Source organism: Trichosurus vulpecula, chromosome 1 (genome assembly GCF_011100635.1).
Source record: "Trichosurus vulpecula isolate mTriVul1 chromosome 1, mTriVul1.pri, whole genome shotgun sequence".
Classification (NCBI taxonomy): domain Eukaryota; kingdom Metazoa; phylum Chordata; class Mammalia; order Diprotodontia; family Phalangeridae; genus Trichosurus; species Trichosurus vulpecula.
In genome coordinates this window covers 95,589,139-95,606,306 of record NC_050573.1, presented here as the reverse complement: position 1 = coordinate 95,606,306, position 17,168 = coordinate 95,589,139, and the positions used below count along the sequence as shown (strand labels likewise).

At 37.8% G+C, this 17,168-nt stretch overlaps 1 protein-coding gene and 1 pseudogene across 1 annotated transcript; one reads left to right on the top strand and one right to left on the bottom strand.

The window, feature by feature from the left end:
• Positions 1-7,963: 7,963 nt before the first annotated feature.
• Positions 7,964-9,682, top strand: LOC118834318 (WD repeat-containing protein 5-like). Its single transcript, XM_036741771.1, has one exon. It carries the CDS (start codon positions 8,127-8,129, stop codon positions 9,114-9,116), a length of 990 nt encoding a protein of 329 aa, XP_036597666.1. The 5' UTR covers positions 7,964-8,126; the 3' UTR covers positions 9,117-9,682.
• A 633-nt stretch (positions 9,683-10,315) lies between these two features.
• The window catches only part of LOC118834030, a 37,321-nt pseudogene continuing 30,468 nt past the window's right edge, over positions 10,316-17,168 (bottom strand).

Sequence of the window (17,168 nt, the reverse complement as noted above, 5' to 3'; positions counted from 1 at the left end):
TAACTCCTATTTGTCTCAATTCCGCATTTGTAAAATGTGAAAACACTGGAGAAGGAAATGGCAAACCGCTGCAGTATCTTTACCAAGAAAATCCCATGGACAAAAATCCATAGGGTCAAGTAGAGTCTGACACAACTGAATGACTAAACTACATAAAATGGAAATAATAAGACTTGTGGCATTGATCTCATCTGCAAAATAAAGGTGTTGGACACTAATTCTCCTTCCACCCATAGTCATACCTAACATTTTTCACACAAAGACAAAATTTACAAAATATGTGCCAGGTCAAGAATTATTGATGTTAACCACAAATCACTTTTTGAAAACAAGTTTAATTGAGGGGAGGGGAGACAAAGAATGATCCTGTGGCAGAATGTACCAACTGGGGAGGGAGGAGGTGCTGAGGAACAAGTAATGAAGTAACTTGGGAGAAAGGGAAGTGATGGGAAGAAAACCCATGCCATTTGGTAGGTTCCTATTTTTATTAACTATTCTTGCTCACTCACCAGCTGCTAAGTTCAGTTATTCCTATGTTTTTGGAGAGTAAGTGGTATCAGTGCCCTCTAAACCTCAGCATCCTGGCACAACGTCCTTATTGCCCACCACAGTCATAGTGGATGTAGAGGAAGTCTGCCATGTGGTATCTGTTGCTAGATACTGGTAAGCCACACAGCCTTTGGAATTCTTGTGACTAACAGAGCTTTCAGGGCAGTCTCTCTCTCCCCAAACAGCTCCTCTGCATGGAGGACTAATATCTCAGTCAAGCCTTCCCCAAACCTCCTCCACAGCAAAGATAGCATTGGGACTGCCTTCTGGCAGAGGCCTCCACAATGAGGTTGATTAGTGTGGAACAAATCTCACTGTTGTGAGGGAACTGATGCCGAACAGTTCTCTGCTCCAATGACAAGCCTTGCCCTCAAATTTGCCTTAGCAGCTGTAAAGGCCCTGAGCAGGGAGAGAACTTGGCAATGAGTCCAGAGCTGTTTCAATCAGCTCACTCTTCATATCACAATAGCATAGAAGTTTGATTGACAGCCATTTAGCAAGCAAGGCAGAAACCAAACAGACAATTCTTTCTAACCCAATGGTGCCTTAAAGCCTGGTTTGGACGCTGGGGATCAGCTTTCCCAAGCCAGCCTCCCAGGAGGAGGATAATATATGTGCATATTTTTAATATGCTCCCCCAACTTTTCCTCAGAGTTTTGTAACCATTAATTCTAGCAGCTACTTAACTTGTCCTTCATAACCTTTCTTTGCCCAGCACCTATCTGCTCTTAGAGGGTTGAGAATGAAGATGGAAGTTCAGCGCCTTTAATGCTCAGAGTTTTCTGATCTAAGGCATATCTAACAAGAAAGAACAAGACAAGAAAGTAACATGGAACCTGACCAAATAGGCAATTGTAGTCGGGGCTTAAAGATGTAAGTGATCTCTGCTTTCTTCTTAGATCTTTTTTTTTATTCTTAATAGACATAGGAGAAAATGTTGCTCTGTTCTCTCTCTCTTTCTCTCTCTGGTGGTCAGGAAAGCCAAGACTTCTTGGGTTTACTCTGTGTCTCTCCTTCCTATTCAATAGAGCAGAGGATTCTTTTTCTTTTTTTCCCACTAGGAAAAAGAAAACTACTTTTTCTTCTATCTTCTAGTGGCTGTTAGAGAGGCTCCATTGGACACAGAGCTCATATAAATCCACAATCCATTATTATCTTCCAGTCAGCAACAGTTGTGTATCACACAAAGTCAACATTCACAATTACATTTTAATGCATGAATCATTTTTGAAAAATATGTACATTTGTACTAGGTTAGGAACTGCCTTAGTCATTCATTGACTTTTTAGTCCCCATTAAATAACTTCTAGTCATCTTAGCCAAATTGTTCATTTGTTCTGTTTTTAAAATAGGGTTTAACCTGCCAAAATGATACATTTGCTATTAGCAAAAAAAGAAAAGATTCCCAGGTAGACAGAGAATTGCCCTTTAATCCACTTAATGTGTTATAGTCTCATTAAAAGACTATAGTCCTCTTGCCCCAACAACAAGTAAACAAAAACAAATGGCAGCTATGTGACACATGGATAGAACATCAGTTCTGGAGTCAGGAGGACCTGAGTTCAAATACAGCCTCAGAAACTAGACACATATTAGCTGTGTCACCCTGGGCAAGTCACTTAACCATGATTAACTTTCTCCCCCCCCCAAAAAAAATAAAATTAATAAAAGACTATCAATAGGAATAAATTAGGTTCTACAAATAAGTTAGGTTCTAACAAATAAGATAGGCAGAGGAATACAGTAAGAATTTCCCCCAAAACTCTATGTGTTCCAAAGTTGGTAAAATGCTCTGTTTCCCTGACTGAATTTGTGCTCCTTCTGTCTGGAATGCCCTCCCTCTCTATGTTTATTAAATTCTTACTCATTATTGGAAGCCCAAAATTAACTCTTTCCCTATATGAATACTTTCCTAATCACTGCAGTTGGTAAAGATATCTGAGAACTTTGTTTTGCACTCCAGTTCACTTAGTATATATCATTTTGTATCTGAGGTGGCACCATGAATTGAGAGTTGGAGTCAGGAAAACCTGAGTTCAGATCCATCCTTACATAATTACTAACTATCTGTGTGACAATGGGCAAATTATTTAACTTCTGTCTGCCTCAGTTTCCTCATCCCTAAAATGGGGTTAATTATAGCACCTACTCCCTTATTGCACAGATAAACAAAAATTTTATAAAATATTTTGCAAACCATAAAAGATGTATAAAGTAAGCTATTATTATTATATTATTATTATTCCACTTATCTGTGTTTGTTTCTTAAGAATGTAATCTTCACAAAGTCAGCAGTCATGTTGCTATATATTTGCTATATTGAACTGCACTTTTATTTACAGGACCACAGACTATAAATGTGTTTACTCCCTTTGAGCATATATTATAACCCAGGAATTGTTGTTTTGTCCTTCATTCTTGAAGAGGACCAACCATGACATCAGGGAAATGATGACATGACTTGCAGTCGACTTTGACTTGAGTGAAGGAGGGCTGTGCAAAGTCACCAGGCTCACTTTCTCCTCCGGAGCCATTCAGGCCCATTGGTTAGATATTCATTAGGACTGGAGATGGCCCAGGATGAGGTAGCTGTGACTCAAGAGCATTTTGCTGAAAATTTACTGAGAGGAGGAGATCATGATATAGGGGATAGTCACTTCCATAGACTACTATTAATGATGTCTCTCTCTGTAGAAACATACTGAGGAGTCTACTTCCAAGAGAGTACTGATGACTTATAAAACTAGTAAAATTTATAGAGTATATGTATACCTTCTATAACTGATTCTAGTGTGCTAAACTTGTGGTTAAAAGAAGCATTTTATAATTGGCTACATAGCCAGAACCGGAGTTGTCTTCAAAAAGTATATTTTTCCTTCAGCCTATGAGAGAATAACCCTTTTTGTCTGAATGATCTAGGGGAGTTGCAGTGACTTTTACTTTTATTTTTTTTTGTTTATGGGCCAGTGAGAGACAATACCACAAGTGAAGAGGTCTTGGGGCCTTTTCCCCTCTCAGTCTATGTGTCCCTTTGAAAGGACTTTGGTCCTTGGCTTCCCCATTTGTTCATTTCTGATTTAGGTGGAAGGATTAAAGCCTCCATTGTCTTGTCTTTCAAAAGTCAGGAAGGCATCCCTTCTAGATTGTCGATTTTGCAGTACCCAGAGCAGCAAGGAGGGATATTCAGGTTATAAGGACTAACTGAACAAAAATCTAGACATTAAGTTGATGAGGATGACATTGCCAGTTAAAACTAAACTGTGTTCTGAGTCTATTCCCCCTAGAGATGGAATTATAGAGTATGCCCTCAGGTTTTGAGGAAAATGCATTTTTGTTCTTCCTATTTCTTTAAAGTAAATATGCCTTTGTAAAAACTAGTTGAAGGAATGGATGAAGCGTTCCTTAAGCATTTACTATGAGCAAAGCGCTACACTAAACACTGGAGTTACAGACAGAAAAGACAATCCCTGCTCTGAAGGATCTTACATTCTACATAAACATGTATGGAAGTTTTCAACTGTATGCCAGATGGAAAAGTCTCACGGTCCTTAGGGTACAGAGGCAAAGAAGAAGATGGTTCTTTAATATCATTTTTACTGGTAAAATGATAAAATTTTATTATATTGAATCATTGGATAGTGCTGAATATTAGGTAACATTTTTCTCCTAGGTCTTCATGAATATAGAATCTGTAGGAACAGTTTTCTGGTTTCTTTATATAGTGATGATGTTGTCTTTTTCCAGAATGATGACTGAGGCCACTGGGTTGGGAATATCACTATTCCAAAGGTTCTTGGTTTCAGAGTCTTGAGTTGTTTTCCATTGCATTATTTGATCCCCAAATGTAGAGGATGTGGCTTTTCTGTTCACTCTGATGATCTTATACTTCTCCAGGGGCACAATGAGGCAGTACAAGCCCTTGATATGTAGAAATTCCATGATAACACAGAAATTTCTTATAGCAAATGGGGCCCAGTTTTTCTATTTCTATTTTGTAAATAGTTAAGCAATGGACTCAAAGTCAGAAGACTTGGGTTCTGGCATTTATTATGACCCCAAGTTATTAATTTCACCTCTCATAAGCATCATATTTTTCACCTGTCATATGGATAATATTTGTCCTAGATAACTGCCAGGGTCACAGTGAGGTAAGTGCTTTAAACAAATGCTACGTAGGTGTGAGCTATATGACTAGCCTTAAAACATCATAAGAAACTAGCTCTGTGACCTTGGACAAGTCACTTAACCCCAACTGCCTTGCTTTCCCCCCTCCAAAAAAACCAAAAACATCGTAAGAAGCTAATGATGGGACTACAGATGGCTAAACTTTTTTTTTTCTTGCTGTAGATGCAAACAGCATCATCAAATTCCACATTTCCTCTTTGAATAAAAACATCTAGAGAAGTGAGATGATATCTCTCCTACCTTGATGGTGTATCAATCCTTTTGTTGTTGTATTTCTTCTATTTAATTACGAAAACTATATGTGACTCACGCGAGCCTTTCAAAACTCAGTTTAGCCTTCTGAATATTAATTAACATTGTTTCAAAGAAACCATTGCTCTTTATCATTGAGTTAAATTAAATATTGGGACGGAAATTAAAGGGTTTTTTATTTCATTTATTCAGCAGCAACATTACAATTTACACAAATGAAAGATAATTAAGCAGCCTGTCATTAAATTAAAATTTGCATTCCATGTAAGCAAACATATTAAAATGGAAACACTTGTCACGAATATAAAAACAGCCTGCCAGCAAGATTTCCCACATAGGATGCTTATATTTTTCCCAATTTTTTCTTTTTCCCTTTATGCTCATAATCCCATAATGCAGCTATCATGCTATGCTTATTGTTTATAATATGTGAAATTTATTTGTTTGTACATGAATGATCAAGGAGCAGATGATTGTCTACAATGAGGATGATGAGGATTTCATATTATCTAATATACTGCCAATTTAAAGTACATTAGAAATGGGGTTGCCTTAGCAATTCTTTTTAGAGACCCAGAGTGGTTAACTGGCAGTAAATAGAAGACCTAGGATTTTCACCCACCTTTCCAAATGCAAATTCAAATCTGCTTCCATGACAACAGTGATCCTAACCACACTGAGAGTAGTTATCTTATTGGTGGTCAAAGAGAAAGCATAATACAGTGGATGGAATGTTCGATGTGGAGTCAGGAAGACCTGTTTCAAATCTAGCCCTAGACACACTAGCTGTGTATCCCTGGGACCTTAAGGAACTTTGCCTCTCCTTGTTTCATTTTCCTGATCTGCTCCTCCTGGACTCTTACTTGAGGACAACCTTGTGATCTTAGACAAGAGCTTTCCACCTTATCATTATGGGAACCAAACGTCCATGTCATTTCCTACTCATCATTTACAAACCATGCTTCTTTACTCCTACCACTGCCCATGCCCTCCTCAGGCCCATCCACATACTCATCCACATGAACATGTATATCTATACATACATTTAGTTGTATATCCACATCTGTCTATGCATCCATCCGTCCATCCATCTATCTATCTATCCTCTCCATCTATCTATCCATCCATCTATCTACTTATATATCTATTTACTTATCTATCTCCCTCTATCTACTTATCTATCTCCCTCCCTCCCTTTATCTATCTATTTATCTATCTGTCTATCTATCTATCTATCTATCTATCTATCTATCTACTTATCTATCTCCCTCTATTTATCTATCTCCATCTATGTGTCTATCTATCTACTTATCTATCTCTATCTATCTCCATCTATCTAATTATCTATCTCTATCTATCTATCAGTCTATCTACAAACACACATATATTGATGTGCAGTTATTTTTTCAGTCATGTCTCCATTTGGGGTTTTCTTGGCAAAGATACTGGAGTAGTCTGCCATTTCCTTTTCCATCTCATTTTACAGATGAGGAAACTGAGTGTCTGAGACAAGATTTGAGATGAGTCTTTCTGACTCATCTCTATCTTCTGTGTCACCCAGGACCTAGATGCCTATACGCATACATACACACACATTTATATGTGTATATGTATATATTTATACATACAGATATATGTGTGTAGAGGTATATGTGTGTATATGTTTATATTAATATATACAAATGTATGTACATATATATTTATACATACATATGCATGTTTGCATATGTATATGCATATGTACATTTAAATATACATATATGCATGTATATATACATAAATACATATATACACATATATACATTATGCATTTTTAAAGTTTTAATATACATTAATAACATTTTCTCTAACACTTTCTTATGTCTAGAAAATCAACAAAATAATAAATTAAGCCCTGCGTTGTGTCATTAGTGGCTTTCCAGGGTATGAAGGCTCCCACTGAACATTTTACATTGAGTTCTTGGTGACCTGTAGGAGCTGGCTCTTGCCTCCTTCTGCCTTCAGTTCATGTATGTCAGCGACCCCTTCTAAGCCATGTGCCAACCTGAAAGATTTTCCACATCCTGCTTTTATCAAGAGGAAGACTTGTTGCAATGAACGACACTGCCATCTTGTAATATTTGCCAAAATTGTTGCCAGAAATATTTGAAGTGTAGGGGCCTATTTGCATTCTGGGATAAAATGAGTTATACCAAAACCTTAGAGTTTATTTGTGGGGCAGTTACAACCCTAGAATGTTAGAGGTGGAAAAGACCTTAGAAATCATATGGATCCATATCCTCATTTGTCAAAGGAAATATAGTGCCAGAGAAATGCTAAGAGTCACAATGAGTGGCAGAGCTAGAAGAATCCAGTGCTCTTGACTCCCATTTATCCAGCGATTTTATCACTATACCCACTGGTGCTAGCTCTTGGAGGTCAATAACAGTAATAAAAACTAACATTTCTTTACTACCTTGGCATTTACTAACCTCTTTCCTCAAAGCAATGTTGTGGTACCCAGGACATGTATTTTTGTTCTCATTTTGTCAATGACAAACCTGACATTCAGAGAGTCCAAAGTTCCTTGCCCGTAGTCACATAACTGGATAACAAATTCGTGATTCCTCTATTCTCTCTGGATCTATATATGCCTCATACAATTTGAGGTTGGCACAAACCTTAGAGATCATTCATTCCTCTCCTGTTACAGAAGGTGAAACTAAGTTCTCAAGAAGGGCAATGACTTGTCCAAGGTTACAAAGGTGAGAAAGAATCAGGATGGGGACTCAGGTTCCCTGCTTCTAATTCTTGGGCAGTTTCCATGGCATCCTGGCCCTTCACAACAGCAGACCATACCTGTTGATCTGTTGATCTCATGGCTCTGCCTTCTCTGCCTGGTAAGATTCTAATCATAGTACAGCCTGCTGAATACCTTATGACGCTGTCACAATGGGGCCTGGAATGCAGCAATAGGTAATGAATATCTAGTGAAAGCAGTAGGCCTGAGGAAGTCAAGGCAAGGAAGAGAATGAGTAGCAGTGGCCCCATGGTCCCCTCCAGTGCTTGATCATGGTTCCTCTTCAGAGGCCACTGCCATCTTTATGAGCAGCAGACAATTTAGCCATAGTCTTGGGTGAGTACAGGTGACATTCAGAACTATGGCAACAGAAGAGAGGAAAGTCGAGATAGTCAGTGGAGCACTAGCTACCTATGAGAAGAAATTGTTTGATCCTGAAATACCCAACTATCAGCTAAAATTCACTATAGAAGGGCACACTAAAGCAGTATCTGCAGTGAAATTTAGTCCCAATGGAGAATGGTTAGCAAGTTCTTCTGCTGACAAACAAATTAAAATTTGGGGAGCGTATGATGGGAAGTATCTGAAAAAACTAATTGGTCACAAGCTGGGAATATCAGACATTGCTTGGTCATCAGATTCCCAACTTCTTGTATCTGCCTCAGATGATAAAACTCTTAAAATATGGCACTGCTTCACGGGGAAATGCAGAAAAACCCTGAAGGGACACAGTAATTATGTCTTTTGCTGTAACTTCAGTCCCCAGTCCAATCTCATCTATTCAGGCTCTTTTGATCAGAGTGTAAGGATATGGGATGTGAAAACTGGGAAGTGCATCAAGTGTCTGACTGCTCATTCAAACCCAGTTACAGCTGTTCATTCTAACTGGAATGGATCTTTGCTGGTGTCAAGCAGTTATGATGGCCTCTGCCGAATCTGGGATGTAGAAGCATGTGAATATATTAGAACAATTAATTCCGATAAGAACGCTCCAGTTTCTTTTGTGAAATTCACTCCACATGGAGGGTACATTCTTGCTGCAACTCTGGACAATACACTTAAATTGTGGGACTTTGGGAAAGGAAAGTGCTTGAAGACATATACTGGCCATAAGAATGAAAATTACTGTATTTTTGCTAATTTTTCCGAGACTAATCCAAGACTAATTGTGTCAGGGTCAGAAGACAATATGGTTTACATTTGGAATATTGACACAGAAGAGGTTGTGCAGAAGTTGTATGGTCACACAGATACAGTGATCTCAACAGCTTGTCACCCAAAAGAAAACATCATTGCATCAGCTGCTTTAGAAAAAGACAAGACGATCAAACTATGGAAGAGTGCCTACTAATCTCTTTCCTCATATCATCAATGATTCTATCAAGAACCACATCCTGAGCAACAGGAAAGAGGACTATTTGAGAATGAGGTTTCTCTGCCTAAAGGATAATTCCCTCCCCCATCCTACCCACCTTTCTCCCCCTTGGTATAGATAACTGGTGAGATGAGGCAGTATCTTTAATATTGGACAGGTAGACCCCTCTTTAATTTTCTGTCTTGTCAATGGGAAACATCTGATTCTCTCATTAGAAGGCCTCAAAAGACTCTCATTATATTTCTTACCAACTTTCCCGATGCTGTCAAGATGATTTTTCATTTTTGTCATCTATAAATCAGTTCCTTCCAACATTTATAAATCGAGTCAACCAGAAGAGTGGATTTATACTTTTTTTAAAAAAAAATTTAACTGTGGAAGGATAAATTTCATATCAGTATGAGTTGTATTTCCTTAAAAAATGTTCTGTGTCTTTAAAAATTTTCTTACTCTCACTTCAACTTTATGACCAAATACAACTATGTAAATTCCCGAACTTCTTTCCTCAAAATTTACTGACCTCATAGTGAAATATCTTTTACCCTTCTAAGAAGCCGATTGCTGCTTGTCTTTTGTATGGGGGTGGGAGATAGACCTGTGATTTTGTTGGTTCAGGGAATTCAAAACATATAAGGCCTCTACTACTACAGACTGGATTCTTCTTTACAACTTAGGGTCTTAAAGAGTTGCAAGGAAGACTGAAAGGTTAACTTGCATAATTGGCATAACTTGCCCATATTTAACCAGGGTGTACTGAGATAGGATTTGAACTCAGGGCCCTTTTGCCTCCAGGGTCAAATTTCTGTTGACTATATCATAATCACACTAATTCTTTTTATGAATGATTAAGAGAAGTGCCAGTATTAAGAAGTATTAAGAATACTGAAAATTTTATACTTCAAATTTTTTTCTGACTATTAATATATTGCTGATTATAGTATTTTGTAGCATACTTTTATATCTTCTAGAAATAAGGACAAGGACTAAAAGAATACTATGAAGTTGGGTTTTGTGTTGTTGTTTTTGCTTTTGTCTTTTTTTTTCTTCATGTCTTCTTGCCAGGCTGGCACCTTTTATTGCAATCTAGGAAATATGGTGGTTTCTCTACCATCACCTCCACCAGATGTCTAGAAGAGATTCTGTGGCAGGGACAGAGGTGAGGCTTCTTCTCAATGCTATTCCTTGGGCTGCTGGGGCCACCCACCAGGAGGTGAGACCTGCTGTGATGGAGGCAGGTCCTGGATGGGCAGCCACTCTGTCAGGTCCTGGAAGGCCACCGTTTTAGCAGACAGCATTGTGCTGCTCCAGGCAGAGCTCTGCCACTTGGCCTGCTTCTCCAGCCAGTATTCAGACTTGGCCTCTGGCACTTCCATGATATCCTGTTCCCCAGACAGTCTCTCCTCCTGCTATTTTGTGTGAGAATCAATAGCTGGAGTCAAAGTCACAGTGGTCTGTCTCTAACGTCCCACAAGGCCTTTTGTTCTGTTTGTCCAGCAGAATGGCTGAGGCATCTCAGGAGATGTCTTACCCAACCTTCTTGGTTCTCAGATGCTGGACTCCATTCAGATGCTTCTTCCAAACATGGAATGTGGAGGTTGTCTTGGAAGGAATGATCACAATAATCACAGAAATATCTCTTCCCTTTGGGGCTCCCTGGAAGTTCAGGGAGAGGCTGCTTAGGTTCTAGTATCACGTCCTGCCCACTATCACAGTCTGTCCATTATTTTAAGCATGGGGCCAAGCCCTAACTCCCAAGAAGCCTTTGGACCCTGTAACAAATTGGATTTTTGTTTTGTTTTGTTTTGTTTACGTGTGTGTGTATTTAATGTAAAGACAGTCTGCTAAAGTTTATGGTATAGGACTTAATAATGGTTTGACTATATACTTCAGCCTCAAAATTTTCCCACTTGTTCTTTTAGTGATGTAGAGGTTAGACTAAGTATTAACCATGTAGAGACTAGAAATTAGAGTAATGAAGACTATAATTCAAATCCAGCATCAGATGCCTACTGGTTGTGTATCCTCAGAAAGGCACTTCACCTCTGTCTGTCTGCCTCAGTTTCCTAATCTGTAAAATGAACATAATAATTGCATATTCCTCATAGGGTTGTTGTGAGGTTCAGTGAGATACTATGTAAGTGCTTTATAAAACAAAAACAAATAATATTAGATCTTAGCTATTATTTTTACACACTCAATACTAACCTATGTTATAATAAAATGGTCTGGCTCTGTGAAGAGAGGGAGGGAAGGAAGGAAAGAAGAAAGAAGGAAGGAAAGAAGAAGGAAGGAAAGAAGAAGGAAGGAAGGAAGAACGGAAACAAGGAAGGAAGGGAAAGAAGGACAAAGGAAGAAGGGAAGGAAGGGAGGTAGAAAGGTAGGAAGGAAAGAAGGAAAGGGAGAGAGGAAGAAGGAAAGGAAGGAAGGAAAGAAGGAAGAGAGGAAGGAAGGAAGGAAGGAAGGAAGGAAGGAAGGAAGGAAGGAAGGAAAGAAGGAAGGGAAAAAGGCAAAAAGCTACATTTTTCTGGGTTGGTATATGAGGTTGTAATATCAATTAAGTTGGGTGTCTTTGATTGAGTCTTACCAGGTGCTAAACCCCAGTTCCCAAACCCCTATCCATTAGGTGGCAAGCCCATGTGGGTGTGAATTGGTAACTAAGGTGGGGCCAATGAAGGGAGGTGCTAACTCCAGAGCCAATAGTAAGAGCGTAAGTTCTGGTGGCTCAGATGACGGTTGATGATGTCTGAAACGGTATAAAATGAGAGAACAGAGTTATTTGCTTAAGGCTCTCACTCCCGGAGGGTGGGACTCTGGGCAGCCACTGTAAGGGCCTTCTGGCTGAACTCAGATGTTGATGGTTCTCTTGGTAACTATGAATTGTTTTTGGTCTGTTGATGTTTGTAATTTGTTTGTATTTGCTTTGAAGTTCAGGGCACTGGCTTTTTCTGCTGAACGAAGTGAATGATATTTGTATGCTGGATTAAGTTGATATTGTCAACCCCTTTTAACATTGCTTTCCTTAGTAAAGCAGATCAAAAGAACCTGGGCTTGCAGTGTTCTGTGAGCTGGTTGTTGTTGGTTTTACACCCCCCACAGCAGCTGCTAGCCGGATTGTTGAAACACAGGTGTTCATATGCTTTGATTGAGAACTAAATTCACAATTTATAGTGAAGGCCTACACAAAGAACTATAGTCAAAAGAAACTACTGGTTAGTAAGAAGGGAAACAGAATCACAGAATATCAGAGTTGAAAGAATACTCAGAGGACATTTAGTTTAGCTCTTATTCAAATAGAGGTGTGTTCTAATATATCTCCCACAAATAATAATACAGACCTCACATGAAGGCTTATCATTTAGGGAAATGTTTATGTCTTTAGTTTCCTTAATTTTAGGAGAATTACAATTGTTGGGAAGCTTTGTTGCTTTTGCTATTGTGGTCATAGCTGTTTTTTTTCTTTTCCCCTTTACATAGAATACAATCTGCCTTACTACAGCAACTACCCTTTGTTACTGGGACTACTTGAGGCCAAGAGGAACAATTCTAATATTTCTTCCCCTTGAAAACCATGAACTTCAATCATGCAATATTTAAGTCTTCTGTCTTCAGACTAACTCTCCCTAGAGCCTTTATTCAAAAGTACATGCTCTCCAAATTCAAACTCACCTTCCTGGATGCTCTCTTCCAGGAGTGTGCCAAGTTTTGAAAGCCCTTTCCAAAATGTAACACTTAAATCTAAACTTTATATTTCAAAGGTAGACTGCCCAGAGCAGAGGACAGTGGTACAGTGGTGTATATTGCTTCTCTCTCTCTCTCTCTCTCTCTCTCTCTCTCTCTCTCTCTGTCTCTCTCTGTCTCTTTCTTTCTCTGTCTCTTTCTGTCTCTCTGACTCTGTCTCTGTCTCTTGCTCTCTCTACCCTCTCTCTCCTCTCCCTCTCTGTCTCTATCTCTCTTTCTCTGTTTCTCTGCCTCTGTCTCTGTGTCTCTGTGTGTGTTTCTCTCTCTCTGTCTCTCTGTCTCTCTCCTGTCCCTCTCTATCTCTATCTCTCTCTGTCTCTCTGTCTCTGTCTCTCTTTCTCTGTCTCTCTACCTCTGTCTCTGTCTCTCTGTCTCTCTTTCTCTGTCTCTGTGTCTCTATCTCTCTGTCTCTCTCCCTCCCTCCCTCCTTCCTAACTAAAGCCAAGGGTTTTCTCATCTAGTGAATTCACATCTCAACTTTCCACCGTAGACTCCCCCCACCCAAATCACCCAATGTAAGTCTTAAGAGTTAGAAATAATTTTAAAAATATGCAAAAATGGGGATAAAAGGACAGAAAGTCAAGATGTTCTGATTGGAAATATAACAGGTAAAAATAATTTTCAAGGAAAGACCTTTTGCCTTAGCTGAAAGACTGGGTAAGTCCTTGATCTATTAGCCCAGAAGGATTTGGCTGGTCTCAAAATATCAGTTACCATCCTCTTGTCAATGCACTGCAAAGCTGTTATGCTATTATGTTAACTTGGCTCGTTGTGATCTTATTGTTTTCTTTCTTCAATTCTTCATATTCCTTTTATGGATACAGTGTTTCTAAAATTGGATAAGAATGAATACTCCTAAAATAGCAAATTATCACCCTCTCTCCATCTATTATAGGAGTCAGCTGGAGGTAATTGAAAACAATTGGTGTGAAGTGAAATTCATTGATCTGACCAAAAGAAATTAAATTTACAAAGAAAAAAGAAGCTTTTGAGCAGAAAGAGAATGCTCTCTTGTGGAAAAATTTAGGGAAAGCAAAAAAGACAATGAGCTTTCAAGCTGGTTGGGTTGGTTCATTTGTGAATTAAAGAATAATTTTTCTCTCTTTCAAGTAAAATTGCACATTTTCTTGAAAGTCATGATTCCATATCTCTTCTAAGGGTTAAGGAGTGAAACTAGACTATTTCAATCATTAGCAGATACTCATTCATCATATCTTCATTCACTTATTCCTTCATTTGGTCACCTATCTGTTCACTTGTTGTGTCCTTAGCTTCTTCATTCACTCACTCATTCTCAGATCAGGGGGCCATCTCCAGTCCTGATTTATGTCTTGCCACCGGACCCAGATCGCTCTAGAGGGGAAAGTAAGGATAGTGTCTTTGTCCAGCCCCACCCTCACTTAAATCCAATTTACTTGTAAGTCATGGCATCACCTTCCTAATGTTGTGGTCTTCTTCAAGGAATACAGGACAAGCAACAACAACAACAATATTCTCGAATCTATTCACTAGGGTTTTATTCAACTAATCCATCATCCATTTGCTTATTCAATCATCAGTCACTCATTCCTCTATTCACTTATTCATTCTTGAGAAATGTCATTTTATCCTGCTGCTCTGCAGGGAGAGGATGAAGTCTGGTCACCAAAAAAAATTTTGGGAACTGGGAGACTTTTTACGATAATTTTTCCCCCACCATGAAGGACAGGATAGGCATTATACTTGGACTCTATCATCATGGTCCCAGATATGCTTAAAGAGGCTGGAAAACAATCACATAGATTATTAGAATAATGTGCATGGAGGAGATCTATGCTGGTTTTGACACAATTATGGAGATATTGTGGGATCAATTGACAAGGTATTTAAATGAAAATAATATTCTAAAGGTTTATGGAAAAATATAAACTGATGGTGACTGAAACATTAACAACTATCTATATTCCTATGTTTTCAGCAGTAAAAATATTTATGATAATTATCTACATGCATTTTATAATCCTCAATAAGAGTATTTTTGTTTTCATCTGTAAGAGTGATTTTGGCAATAGGCAGGATTATATGTCCTGGAAAAGTCATGAATCTGTTGTAATGTGAGATTTGTTGGTCTTCTACTGGTGAATAAGAGAAGAAAGTTAGATTGGCTGATTACCTTACCAAGATCATTGGCCAGTAATGGGAATAGTCCACAGAGTACTTTGGCTAGATTATAAGAATTTGGTCCTTGGAATTCACCTAGAGTATCCCATTGTATATTATTTTAATTTGGCTTACTTTTTCCTACTTATTATATACTTCAAATAAGCTGTTAACCAGAATTGGAATGCATTCCCAACCTAGCTCTGTCACTTCACAATCTTCTGCCTTCAAGACCTATAAATGTGTTATTTCCTTCATTAAAGTAAAAGACAAAATAATAAAATGGTGTCTAATTATGCTCAATAAGTTCAATTCTCCTGAATATTATATCATAAATTACTTAAATAATTAGTTGCTGCTTTTGTTGGGCTGCTATCAATGGCTTCTGAGAAATTGTGGAGAATATGAGAATTGAATATATGAATAAATGTTTCCCCAATGTTCACAATAAAGAAGATGTTATTTTAACATAAAAATCATTTCAGTATAATTTTAATTCTGGGGAAAAAACCCTGAAAATTAACTATAAAAGGGTTAGCTTGGGATTATAGATTTACATATCTTAATTCACCTTAGAGGTAAACTAGTCTAGCCTCCCTACAAAATGGATGAGAACACTGAGTCCAAGAGGTGAAGAGCCTTGCCCATTATAATAAAGATAATAAGCAGTAGAACCAGGACCCGAACCCAGTCCTATGATTGTAAAGACCATGTTCTTTCTCTGTGCTACAAAATCTTTCCGCTGTACAACATTATATTTCAAATAGGGAATTAGTGATCACTAAGAGACATGTAATGGTTTAGACCTTCATTAGACCATCATATACTACAGTAATAGCAAAATGGTTGGGCAACCTAAATATGAAAGGCCATATTACTTTTAAAAAGGAAAAATTAAAAAATGTCTTTCACAACTACAGCTAATGGAAAAAAGCAACTCTTAACCAAATAAGAAATAAAGCTGATTTTAAGGGAAAAAATGTGAACAATTTCATTACACAAAAATTTTTAAATGATTTTGAATGAATAAAATGAAGATAGAATAAAGAGACTAATTACAGAATGGGAAAACAATCTGTATTACAAATACCTAATTAAAATCCATTATCCTAGATATATAAGGAATTGATACAAATATATAAAACCAAGAATCATTTCCCCTTAGATAAGTGGTAAATGAATATGAACAGTTCTCAAAAGAAACACATCTCTAAATGACCTTTTGAAGATATTCTCCACATCGCAAATAATAAAATAATGAAAACAACTCAGAAGTTTTCATTCATACCTTGTAAATTGTAAAAGAGAATTTAAAATAATGGAAACAGTCATTATTACATGGCCAGAGGAAAGACAGGCACACTAATACATTGCTGGTAGAGCTATGAATTAGTTCTACTATTATTGGTATCAGTTTGGAATTGTGTAAAGCAAGAGGCTAAACTGTCCGTAACACATGATCTAGCAATCATATTATTGGGCGTATGCCCCAAAGTCTAGTATATGCCAAAATATTAAAAGCACATTTTTTTGTGGTAGCAACAATATAGAAACAAAGTGACTACCTATTAATTGGGAAATAATTGATTGAATGACTGCAATATGAATGTAATAGAATATCATTGTGTAGTGATAAATTATGGTGGCAGATAGGTAGCACAGTAGATGGAACGCTGAGCTTGGAATCAGAAAAGACTCCTCTTCACGAGTTCAAATCCAGCTGCAAATATTAACTAGCTGTGTTACCCTGGGCAAGTCATTTAACCCTGTTTGCCTTAGTTTCCTCATCTATAAAATGAGCTGGAAAGAGAAATGGCAAACCACTATCTTTGCCAAGAAAACCCTAAATGGGGTCATGAAGAGTAAGACACGACTGATACAACTCAACAACAGCAACAGTAAGAAATTATAAACATGAGGAATTGATGAACATATGGGATGATTTGTATAAAATTATGTAGAATGAAATACTCAGAAGCAGAACAAGTAATTATACAGTGACTATAAAAGTATAATGAAAAGGAAGCCGAACTCTAAAAATTGACTAACCAATGAATATACCAGAGAAAAGACAATAAACCATAGCTCCTGGCTCATGGCAGAAAATTAGGGGTGATGGTGGGGGAGGGAGGAGCCATTAGAGGAAAATGA